Raw genomic sequence first — 11,817 nt, 5'->3', positions numbered from 1 at the left:
TCGTACCCCTTTTTGTCCATTTGAAAGGAAATATTTTACAAGAATGTGCTTGACATCTGCTAGAAAAGAAACCAACAAGCAAAATATTCCTCCTAAAAAAGTTTTATACAATTAAAATATACATGCTTAGCATTTTACATTCAAGATCTCTTAGGAAGAGTAAGCCTGCTTTACTTTCTGACGTAACACTGATACACCAAACATGATTTAGTCATTCTTGGTTTAAGAGTAGAACTTTTTACACAGGCCTTTAAAATTTCCTATGGAAAGCAATTCACATGGAGAACACTTCATGTACTGATTTACATAAAAAAGCTAAACCAGTGCTTTAGTTGGAAAAATATACATTTGAAGATCTGTTACTTAAACAGCAGATTTATCATCATTTTAGAATGTAAAATAGTAAGTGCAAGTAGATAGGGTTTTTTTTTAAATAGTACTATATAGAACTCCATTTCATACAAAAATAGACATCCATATATTTTACTTCTGTGGCAGACTTTAGGGTTATGTGTTTTTATTTGTTTGGGGGTGAGTCCTGTTTGAATGCACAACTGGAATAGTTACAGCTTTTGGAAACTAAAATATGTCTTCAGCTGATGTCTACTCTTCAAATAGTTACCCAAGTGCAGACCCTGAATATACAAATAAGGGAAAAAATACTCCAGTGAAGTGGATTAATTTAGTGTCGCTGAAATCCAATGAAGTTACCAGTGGTCTCAGGGACTTTTCTTCCACGTCAGGTGTTTGCAGCCCTACAAACGTCTGCAGTTCGTTCTGTTATTTGTCAGTGTTGAGCGAGGAACGTGCTTTTCAAGCCTGCAAAAACTGCAGTGCAATAAAGGATTTGGCTCAAGTGACAGCTAGGAGGCTGGTTGCAAGTGCTGAAATTGAGGAAGGCACCAGCACGCCAAGGTCTGGACCATCTTAAGTCCTGACCCTTTGGGATAAGCTGTACGTGTGGATGAGCCACAGAAACATTACCGTGCAGTTACGCTGTCCTTTTAACACGAAGCAAGCGTTGAAGTGCAGGCTGCTAGCACCTTTGACAGTACGTACTAGGGTGAATTATTTTCTGAAGGAAGACATGGTTTCAAGACCAAATTACATTGTATTAAATTAATCTATATACATCAAAATAAGATACAGCTGGCGTTAAAATCATTACTGCTCTAAATGCAGCTAGCCCTTGTAGAAATCTAGCCTGACCTAGGACCATTTATTCTCTTTTGATACCTGCACATATGGCTCTGTATTAAAGGTGACCTTCAATGATAACTCACCATTTCAGGGGTTGGAAACAGGCCATGGGTCAGCAAAACTGGTTCCTGAATCTGGAAGTTTGTTACTGTTAAAAGAAATGAAGGCAAAGGCCTACCAGTAACAGTAGGGGGGGTGAAAGTCAGGCTTTCTCTGCTGCCCCATTTCACCTGCTGAGCTGGTAATTCCAGTTCAAAGTTGTCTTTATGAGCAAAATAAATTGCATGTGAGCAAGCGATATGATTTGAGCTTCAGGATCGCTTGGAGCCTACACAGTTTCACTTGGGACATGAAAGTCCAACTCAGCCTCTTTCAGGTTCATGAGTGATCCATCCTTCAGTGAGCTCCCATCAGTTTTTGAGGGGAAAGCAAAGACAACATTTCTAAAGAGCCTTTCGCATATTACCTCTTGTAGTTTATATCCTGCAAGACTTATGTCTAGTCTTTTGCATTTACTTCTAATACTTTAGATGAAGAGTCATCGTGACTTTCATAGGAATGGCCTCTGAAGAATCAGCTTCCCTGCAGAAAGGCATTAGATCAACTTCCCGGCTTCCAGATTTGTGCAAAATTCAGTTGTTCCAGGAGTTGGTGCTTGATACGAAGGAAAGTAGAGAGGAGTTGCTGCTTAAGGTTCCAGTGGTGTGTGACTTCAGTAGTTTGTTTTTTTTTTTTCCCCCTCTAGGTGTTAATAACCCCCACACAAGGTCCATCTGTGTGGTGGGTTTTATTCACAATATTTCAATATCCCATTTTTGTGACTGTCTGTCGTCTATTGGCTGATTCATAATGATGTGATTCTTGTCATAATAATTTCCTCCTTAAAAACAAAATCATGAAGGAAATATTTTTAGAAGAAATGCTTGGAAAAGTCTATGCATAAGCTTTAAGAAGTGTGACTAAGTAGGAAAATTAACTGAAAAACAGAAATTCTACCAGGTAGGGGGGTGGTGTGGTGTCTGCCCCTCTGCCTCTGTATGTTTGTCTCCTTCAAATGGTCACTTGTCAGCTTAGGCCCTGAGGAGCACCATTAGTCAGAAAGCAGAGAATACCCCAACCCCGAGTCCTCAAATGTCCCTCTGGGCACAGAAGCAGCACCTCTACAGAGATTTTGCCTTTGGCAGATCCTGAGCTCCCACTATGTGTCTGGATTTTTAAGGTGCGTATTGCTATAGCAGAAACACACAATCTCACAGATACACGGGAGATTATTTGGTGTAGCATATCCATTTCAACCACAAACTTACAATGTCCTTAAAATAAAATTTCTCTCCTTTGAATACACGTAGCATAGAAATGACAGTGCATTTTTTATGATTATATCATAAATAAAAATCCACTGAAAGAATGAAGTGTTCTAAAGAGCTATCAAGTGGTATCTCCCCACCCCAGCCTTCAGCGTTAGATTTTGCAGTAACCGAGGCAGCACAGCTTTCTGGTATGTTACAGTATCCAGTTGCCATTAGTATCACCCGTTGCATTTAACAGCTTTGTAGTAACTATATATGAATTAGTAACGGTGGTTAAACTCCTTCGTTCTTGAAGCAGGAATGACCTGTTTGTTAGTTCAACATCCCAGGGCTGAGAATTCATTCTCAGTAAGTTTGAGCTGCAGAGGTCAGATGTGTAACAGCCAGTGGGAAGGGGGATGACTTTTTACCTGTGGGATGTGCCCTTACCCTGGTCTGTAAGCCCTGCAGGGGTGTTAAGCTCGCAATTCATTTACTTAGACCTTTCATCTGAGCAGCTGGCACCATAGAGCCCCCAACCTCATAACCAGCCAGTGCAGTCACTGCCCCATGACCCTTCCCTAGGGATAAAACCCCAGCGCCAGCAGCAGGGCTTGAACAAATTGTGTGTGAGGAACAGGCATTTTCCAGTGAGGTAGTTCTACCATGATGCATAAATTAGAAGGACTAGGACTTGAGCAATGACAATTTTAACCACCCTGAAAACATTAGGAGGGAGCACTTTTCTCTTCTTGAGCCACACTTACTCCATGGTTGCTTTTCCTTCACTATATTGTCTTCTGTAACTTGCATTTCTTGCCACCAGCACTACCGAACTCCCTCAAGTAGAATAGTTCAATAAACCTCTGGGATCAAAAGATTACAGTTCCCCCCTGCCCCCTTGTTTCTTGTCCCACTCTCAAGCAACTGGACATTAACCTAACAGGAAAGATAGGATTCAGTATTTAACCTGAAGTACAAAAAGAGCTGGAATACGGCAATTAACCTCAATCAAAAAATGCACTTAGAATACATGAGGGTTCAGGTTTGTTTGTTTTTTTAAATACCTTTAATATCAAGCACCAGTTGGTCGCTGAGGTATGAACTGATGGTTCCATCCTCATTGAGTCTCCACTTTTGCCTGTCCTTCCCATGTTCTGCCCAGAGCGCGACTTTGGCCCCAGGCACATCTCTGCCACCGATGACATCCAGACAGGCATTGTTAGCCTAAGGAACGAGAAGAGAAGTGAGACCCAGGCCACAAAGCCTCAGTTTTCTGTCTGACTTGTTTCTGTTTCAGGCATGGAGCATATTGCAGTGATCATGCTACAGTTGGTAACAAGCCTGGCAAGCAAGCTAGGAACAGATTCTTCAGCAATTGACCAGCTGCTTGATCGAAGGTGGTGGTCTCTTTTACTTGAGGTATTTCTTATGTTAAATCATCAGCTTTTTATATTAATAACAGACTGTCAAGGGCAGCATTAATACAACATCACAGCCTTTCTTCACATATTACTTTTCATAGAAATTCTTAACTCTTTAGCAGTAATAAACTTAAAACTTGCGACTTGTTGAGATGTTGAGGTGTTGGAGCGAGTCCAGAGGAGGGCGACCAAGCTGGTGAAGGGTCTGGAGGGTCTGACCTACGAGGAACGGCTGAGAGCTGGGGTTGTTTAGCCTGGAGAAGAGGAGGCTCAGAGGTGACCTTATGGCAGTCTACAACTACCTGAAGGGAGGTTGTAGCGGAGTGGGAGTCGGCTTCTTCTCCTGGGCAACTAGCGATAGGACAAGAGGACACAGCCTCAAGCTTCACCAGGGGAGGTTCAGGTTGGACACTGGGAAGAATTTCTTTTCAGAAAGGGTCATTAGACATTGGAATGGGCTGCCCAGGGAGGTGGTGGAGTCACCATCTCTGGAGGTGTTTAAGAAAAGACTGGACATGGCACTTAGTGCCATGGTCTAGTTGACGTGGTGTCAGGGCAACGGTTGGACTCGATGATCCCAGAGGTCTCTTCCAGCCTGGTTGATTCTGTGATTCTGTGACTTTAGACAAAACCGGGCTCCTACTTCCAGGAACATAAGTCCCATTAGACAGATGTGCAAAGTAGTCCAATGTGCCGAAGCAGGCAGAGCAAATCTGTCTGTACGTAGTACAAGGATGTAGTTTACAGGTAGCCGACAGGAAAAGCAAGCAGTGAAGGTGAAAGGACAGCAGGTGACACAACCCACCCGCTTCCAGCATCTGGAAACTCACCTTGGATTTGAAGAGTCCACGACAGTAGTGCCAGATCTGGGTGTTCGTGCCATTGTACGGGGATGCGCACACTGATGTTGCTCTTATATCTGCCAGGCTTCCAGCGACTGTCAGGTATTTACCTTGGGCTTGGTTCTTCAGCCTGAGGTACACTGCTGGCTGGAATAGTGTGAAGGAAGATGTTAGTTACAACATAGAGATTAAAAAAGTCAATGTATTTATGTCTATAGAACTAATTCCTAATTCCTGTGATATGCAAATATCTCTAGTTCAGCATATTTCACTCATTCCAATGCCAGTAAATGGACTGTAACTCCACAAGCTTTTTATTCTCAGGACACAAGACTTAGCCACATATCCAGCAACTTCAGCCCCCACTGACTGAAATACATGGCAGAGAAGTTACACCATCGCTGTTGAATATACACAGAAAACAGGGTACTGACTTGGCATCCTTGTTTACTCAAAGAATAAGGAGATTTTGAAGGGCTACTACAGGGTCTGAGCTTTTCTCTGTACTCCCTGATTTCGGCACAAATAAAGAGCAGTGTAAAGGGCAGCTCTGCTGGAACCCCAAGTCAATCACAGGGGCTTTTCTGGGAGTTTCAAACCTCCTGTTTTTCATGTTAAACCCTAAGGGAGAGACAATAAAGCCTCTCTCCCACCAAGTATCCATAAACTAACTTGTATCAGTGAGTATAGTGTATAGTTGTTCTTTACAAGGAAGGGATTTTATTATAAAGTCACTGAGCAAAATTGTGTCTCACCGGGCAGGAGTTTCAAATGTTTTGCTTTTTCTTGCACTGCCTATTCTGCTGGCAGACCTGACTGTTTTTGTAACTTCTAATGGAAACAGAAGGAAGGAATATGAAGTGGTGCAGGTGTGTAGTATTGCTCTGTTCTCAAAAAAAAAGTGACAGTATGCCCACAGCAGTGGCAAGCACAGGTAGCTGACTGAACAATCTCAAGGAAGCCCCCAGTTTGCAGGATTTAAAACAAAACAAAACAAGTAATCACACAACCCCCAAATGCCAAAAGTCACAGCAAAGCAGCTGAAGCAGGCCTTGTAACACTACTCACTGTTGCAGTGTCAAAAAGGATGCTACCAACTACAAAAGCTCTTCAGCTTGCTGGCTGAAGAGAGAATTCTGGTTTTAAGATCAGCACAAATTATTTTCATTATTATTTGCAAAAACAGAGCCCAAATGGGATCTTTTGGTAGTTACCACTCACAAAGAATTCCAGGGAGCTGTCAACTTCTTAAGACTAACAAATCATTGGGGTGGGGGGGGGATCATTTACTTTCCAGAGATAGGAAGGGGGAGCAGATAATGCATAACTAATGCTAAAGATTATTATTATTTTTGCTCATGGCAACATTTCCCCAGTTGAATCTGGTATTTAAAAATAAAGCAGCATCTGTCACTAAGTGGAAACAAGTCGTTCTGTGAGAACCAGAGCTAAGGGAAACTTTTCCAGTGGAGTTACTGCTCACATTCGCTGCCACTCTCCTGTTTTTTTCCTATCTCCCCACGACGCTGGGCATGCAGCAACACGTGCTTTGACTGGGTTGGAGCTTCTGTCTGTCACCGATTACCTGATGCATCTTGGAAAGGCAGAGAAGCAGAATTGTACCTGCTTTTCCGTGAATGAGGGGCATTTATCTCTCTTGCTTCTCTATCTACCTTTCACAAAGCTCCTAAGAGCAAGGCAAGGCCTGAATCTCTGAATGAGGTTGAAATTGGCATTTCTTGGGGTGAAGCAGACAGGGGAAGCCTAGTGGGACTACATAAACTTTGTTTGTTTTGGAAATCCAGGTGACAGCACAATAAAATTTGTTCTTGCCTCCATTTATATTAATTATAAACCAAGCCAATATAGAACTGGTTTTCCCATTACTATTGTAAATGTAAAAACAGAGCACTACAGAACTTGCTCGTGAGCCATTCAGAAAAACAAAACTTGGCTCCAAGACATTAGGAATTATTTCCCTTTAGGAGCCTAATATAGATCTCTGTAACAGCCACTGGAGGAATTTTCTGCTTCAGTAATCTTCCAGTAGGTCCTTCTGGCCGTCATCATTTGGCCTGATTTAAGGAGTACAACGCACACCATTATACTTAGTGCTAGAGCTGATACTTGTGCACTAATCCCTGTCCAAAATAAACCAACTGTCCTCATACACTCTTACAGTACCTGCTTCATAGGACGAAGGGAGCCCATTACTTTCCAGCCACTGTGTTCATTCCAGTTTGAAATCTCCCCGGGCTCCAGCAGAATCTGCTTTCCTAAAAAATTACATCCTTCGTATGCAATCCACCTGCACAGAAAACAGAGCATGGAAGGCTGCACGTTAACCACAGCAAAACTAAACTACAGGCCTGTGTTCAGGACTGTGCTCTTGAAAGCCCCCAAACCTCCCCACAGCGATGCTAATTTCACACCTCTATTAATGTGTTGCATCCATTGCAGTGGTTTAACTGCTTTCTGTCTAAATTAAGACCTGTTTTCTGCTTGTCTGCCTGAAACTTGTAAACTCCACTCCCCCGCCCCCAAATTTTTCCCACAAATAGGAGAACCTCTGCACGAACCCAGATGGGAGTCATGCCAGTTTCAGTGGGCACGCGTTAGGAAACTAGAAGACACACACCAGACTGCACTACTTGCAGCTTTGCCGGGTTGTACATATTAATGATGAGAGGATCTTGTCCAATGTTTTCTTGTGTTACAGTTCAAGCTTTTTATAGCTATTCCACTTGTCTGAAAACACATACGAAGTATTTACTCCATCGCTGTAACAGACTTTCCTGCAGTGACTATATCTGAGCCATGGACACGGCTGAATCCTTTAACACCCGGTTAAAGCACTGGCACATACAGCTCCCTTGTTATCTAGGCATCTGCTCAGTAAACGCTGTGTTGCTGCTTACAAAGGCAGCCTCAGGATCACAGATCAGGTTTGTTTATATCAATAGGACATTGTTGTGCAGACAGTGAATCCTAAATGCTTGACTCAGTAACTCCTCTGAACACAAAGCAAATACTGGTTTCCCCACATTACCTGTTTTACAGGTCAGCTGCCAAGAACACGAGGGCTGGCTAAGTCAGGGAGAAAACAGCCGCAAACAGTGCTCATAGCACCAGTAATTTACTTTTCCCCATTGCACATAATTTGGAGAAACTGACAGGCAGCCTTGCTCAGGACTCCGTGGAGGCTCAAATGTGCCAACTGTGAACTGTCTCCTAATGAGGCTGTATCACTGTTTCTTCAAATTAAGCCACATACCTCCTGCCTGACAGGTATCCAGAGCAGCCTGACCACCACTGTGTGTTCCTTACACTAATAACACATTCCTGACTTTTCCCTTGCAATGCTTTCTGTCAAGTCACTGGGAATTCACTGATAATGTTGTTCTCAGAGCATTGAACGATCTCATTTGAAATGCAGTTTCAAAGCAGACATTTATAGGAAACAGAGAGGGGAAGGTCTGTTAGAGTAATAACCATCTGAAGCCAGACTGGGCTTCTGGTATTCAGCGACACAGACAAAACTCATCTCAGCTCTCACGCAGACCAGCAGCCTCCACTGTGCCACCTTTCTCACACCTTGGAGCACCTCAGCCCCCAACCTCCTTTGCCAAGCCACAGTGCAGGCTCGTGCCATTTCTCACCGAGGTAGTCCTTTGGCTCAGGAAAGATCCTTGTACCTAAGCGTGGCAGCAAGATGTCATCGGTGTATATACATAAATCTTTGTCATTTGTCTGAAGCTGACAGTAGGCTTTGGGGCAAGGAGTCAGAAAACCTCTAAATCCACCTTCCTGAACTCTTGATCACAGATAAGGCAAACAAACCCTCTAGGACATCCCACAGACTTCCCACAATCACCTGCTGCCCTCAACCTTTAGGCTACCTATCTGTAGTGTGGGATGGGGACAGGCTGTGGAGGTCTATTTCCTGAGGAGCATCACAAAGAGCACAGAGAAAGCCCAGCCATTCTGCCCTGACCCTTCCCAGAGAGAGGGAACCAGCTAACCTGGCTGGGATACTCAGAAATGAACAGGAAGGTGGGGAAGGGGCTGGACTATTGCACTCACTCTCCCCTGCTTTTCTACTGTGTGGTCCCAAAGCCACTACCCTTTCTTTACAGCCAACTGCATGGGCAGAGTGATTGATTTCCACTTCCACACCCCTGGTGAGAGGGCAGAGACAACTCATTAAGAGACGTTCCCCAACAGGACACACTTTAGATTGTAACACCTCCACAGAGGTATGAACGTTTACACACTCCCACCAGAAATAAGTCAGTTCTTCCCAAAGTCAGTTCTTCTACTAAGTTCTTCCCAAAGGCGGCCTTTCCTCCTCCAAACCAGCACAGATCACGTGGAATGCTGTTCTCAGCCTCAAAGGGCAGCTGCTTGCCACTCTCACCTGGGACACCTCAAGACAACAGCAGCAGATGATCACTCTCTCTATATTTTCAGCAAGGGCTCATCAGGATGGAAGTAGCACAGATATTAGGCACTAGAATTTACAGTGAATTGGCAAAGCTCTGTGGGGGAGCTTATATTAACTATGGGCCCACAGCTGAAGTCAACTGCCACTGACTGCTCTTAAAGAAAGGGAGGTTCAATCCTTAACCAGCCTTTCAAGAAAACACTTCTGTGAAATTCCTGAAAGAAAACAGTCCACTGTGCTCTGGAGCATTAGCCAGGTTAGGCTTAGCCTTTGTACCAGCCTCAAAGAATCAGAGGAGCACTCAGCAGTGTTATGACAGATATCCCTAGAAGGGTTTTGACTTCTAGGTGGTAACAGACTAGACGTGTTTGAAAAATTCATTGTAAGAATCTCAGCAGAGATACACCTAAGCCATGAACAGTCTACACGAATTCCTTGCCCAACTAGTTCAAATTTTGTGTGGTTTTGTGTCATCCCATAAGATCTCCCAAGAAAATTACAGCCCTATCTATATGAGAAAGGTGGGGAAAAGGTTAAAAATAAAGGAAAAGGTTAAAAATAAACACAGGAAATGTGTCACATTAGAACAACAGCAGTTTCTAGTCAGTCTCAGCTGCAGAATGAGACTCTGCAAGTTATTTGTTGCTGCTGTGGATGTGGAGGCTGAAAACCTGGCCAAGGCAGAATACTGGGGAGTTTCTCCAAAAGGTGAAAGGGGGAGATGCGGAAAAGGTTAGAAGGTCACTTCTGCAGGCGTAGAATGGTTTTCACAGAAGACCCTGGGTGTGTATTCACACTCATGGAGGGGGGTTGAACTAATAACAGAAGCAAATTACTGTTCCAGCTGTCAGATCCGCCCCAAGCTTCCCTCAGAAGTGGCTGCCTCTTTGGCAGCTGATCAGCACGTCAAGCTTAACTGAACCACTGCCGTGGTTTATGTTAAATCACTGCTTTTATAGCTGGTATTTTACAGCCAGTTAATAAAGGCAGTCCAAATTTACTCTACCTGACTTTGTAAGTCAGCAATCAAAACTTATTTACTTTTGGTTCCTGGTTTGAACAACGGGCTCTATTGTTCGTTACTCTATAGGGATAAAAGGACGATTCTTACAGGGGAAAATACACCCTCTGCCCAGAGCTTTTGTTCATTTTGGGTCCTGATACAAAAAGTGGGTCCAGCATTCAACTGCATTTTAGGATTTTGTATTGTCTGAAAATAAAAGTTAGAATGTAAAACATATCCTACGAAAAAAAGGCAGTAATTGGGAGAAAATGCATGCTCAGTGTCAGCTTCTGTAATGCAAATCTGCCAAGAATATTTCTTCCATACTTACAATCCACTTCTCACCCACACAGACTGAGTGTAAAAATGAAGGTCCTCATTCAAAACAGAATTGATGGGTTCACTGAAGTGCAGCTCTCTGCCCTTGCAGCATTCCAGAGCGAACAGACTGATGGAGGGCTCAGCAAAAACCTGGGGGGGGGCAGGAGAAAAAAAAGCAAAGTTTTACTAGGAATAGTCTAACTTCAGTTGTTAGGCGTGATGCATACATTTGCCACTTCAGTTTAATTTCCACATGCTTTTGGGTTAGCTCATGCTCCCTCAGCATATGTAACAGCAAGGGAAAAATAAAAAAGGTACATCCACCAACAAAGCACACGGAGCTGAAAAATACTGATTTATCAGTGGCTTTCTCGTCAGAGTATAATGCCCCAGTGACACAGGCCAGACACAGTGAGTAGCTTCAAGATGCAGAAGCCTCTGTTTGCATTTGAAAAATTTCTTTTTGATCTGATCTGTATCATCAGGGCCTTGATTGCTTTTCATAAATCCAGCTGATTTATTTATTGATGGAACAGGTTACAGCAGTGGTTTCCAGGGTGATCTGAAGATTGCAGCTGAAATAGTGAGGCAAATCACAAGTCCATTGTCCATAGATGTCAATTAGTGGTGGTTCACTGGAAAAATCTTAGGGATCTACAAACTGGAAAAAGTTAAAAACATCAGAACTAAAAAGTTCTCAACGTTTTTAACAGACATTCCTATTTTTCTTCTGACAGTCTTGAAGAAATAGCGTTAATTAGTAACCCCTTCAATCTCATGTAGAATTGAAACATTTTTCATTTAATATCCTTTTTTACAGTTGAGAGATCGCCTCTGAAAGCCAATAAAAAGATCAGTTTGCATGAAAATGTGGTACAGCTGTAACAGCAGCAGAAAAGCACAGAGGGAACAGATTTAAATACACACAGTCTGTGCCTTAGTACAAGGAACACTTGTACAATTTTTCAGCACTTTTAACCTAAAACCATAAGGGAAGTATCATAACCAAAATCATAAAGCACTTGTAGTTTCTATCTTGATGCAGCTGGTAGAGGAAAAGGGAATAGGTCTGACTGCTTCAATTAGCAGCCTCTCCAGGGAAGTCACCTTCTTCTTAGGAGATGTTACCTTGAGATAGCTGGCCCAGGCAAAAGGTAGGATTTCTTCTGCAGCAAAGACATGGCCTCAGGGGGAATGAATGAAACGAAATCTTGAATTAAAGTTGACACAGGCACTGAGTAATTCAGAGAACTGAACTTTCATGTTTGAAGAGGCACATGTATTGTAGTGAAGT

At 43.0% G+C, this 11,817-nt stretch overlaps 1 protein-coding gene across 3 annotated transcripts in view; it reads right to left on the bottom strand.

Moving 5' to 3' along the window:
• Positions 1-86: 86 nt before the first annotated feature.
• CRYBG3 (crystallin beta-gamma domain containing 3) overlaps positions 87-11,817 on the bottom strand; it is a 98,848-nt gene continuing 87,117 nt past the window's right edge. For 2 of the 3 annotated variants that reach the window (XM_068425003.1, XM_068425005.1), the window contains exons 18-22: positions 10,534-10,673; positions 6,940-7,063; positions 4,744-4,902; positions 3,557-3,716; positions 87-2,080 (exon numbers count right to left, since the gene is read on the bottom strand). In XM_068425003.1, coding sequence (XP_068281104.1) covers positions 1,992-2,080; positions 3,557-3,716; positions 4,744-4,902; positions 6,940-7,063; positions 10,534-10,673 — 672 coding nt within the window. In that variant the 3' untranslated portion in view covers positions 87-1,991. Of the gene's footprint in view, positions 2,081-3,556; positions 3,717-4,743; positions 4,903-6,939; positions 7,064-10,533; positions 10,674-11,817 lie in introns of those variants that run through there. The other variant, XM_068425004.1, reaches the window with a different exon arrangement.

This window comes from Nyctibius grandis, chromosome 2 (assembly GCF_013368605.1).
Source record: "Nyctibius grandis isolate bNycGra1 chromosome 2, bNycGra1.pri, whole genome shotgun sequence".
Lineage (NCBI taxonomy): Eukaryota > Metazoa > Chordata > Aves > Nyctibiiformes > Nyctibiidae > Nyctibius > Nyctibius grandis.
Note: the sequence above shows the minus strand (reverse complement) of the source record. Positions and strands in the feature narration are given on the sequence as shown.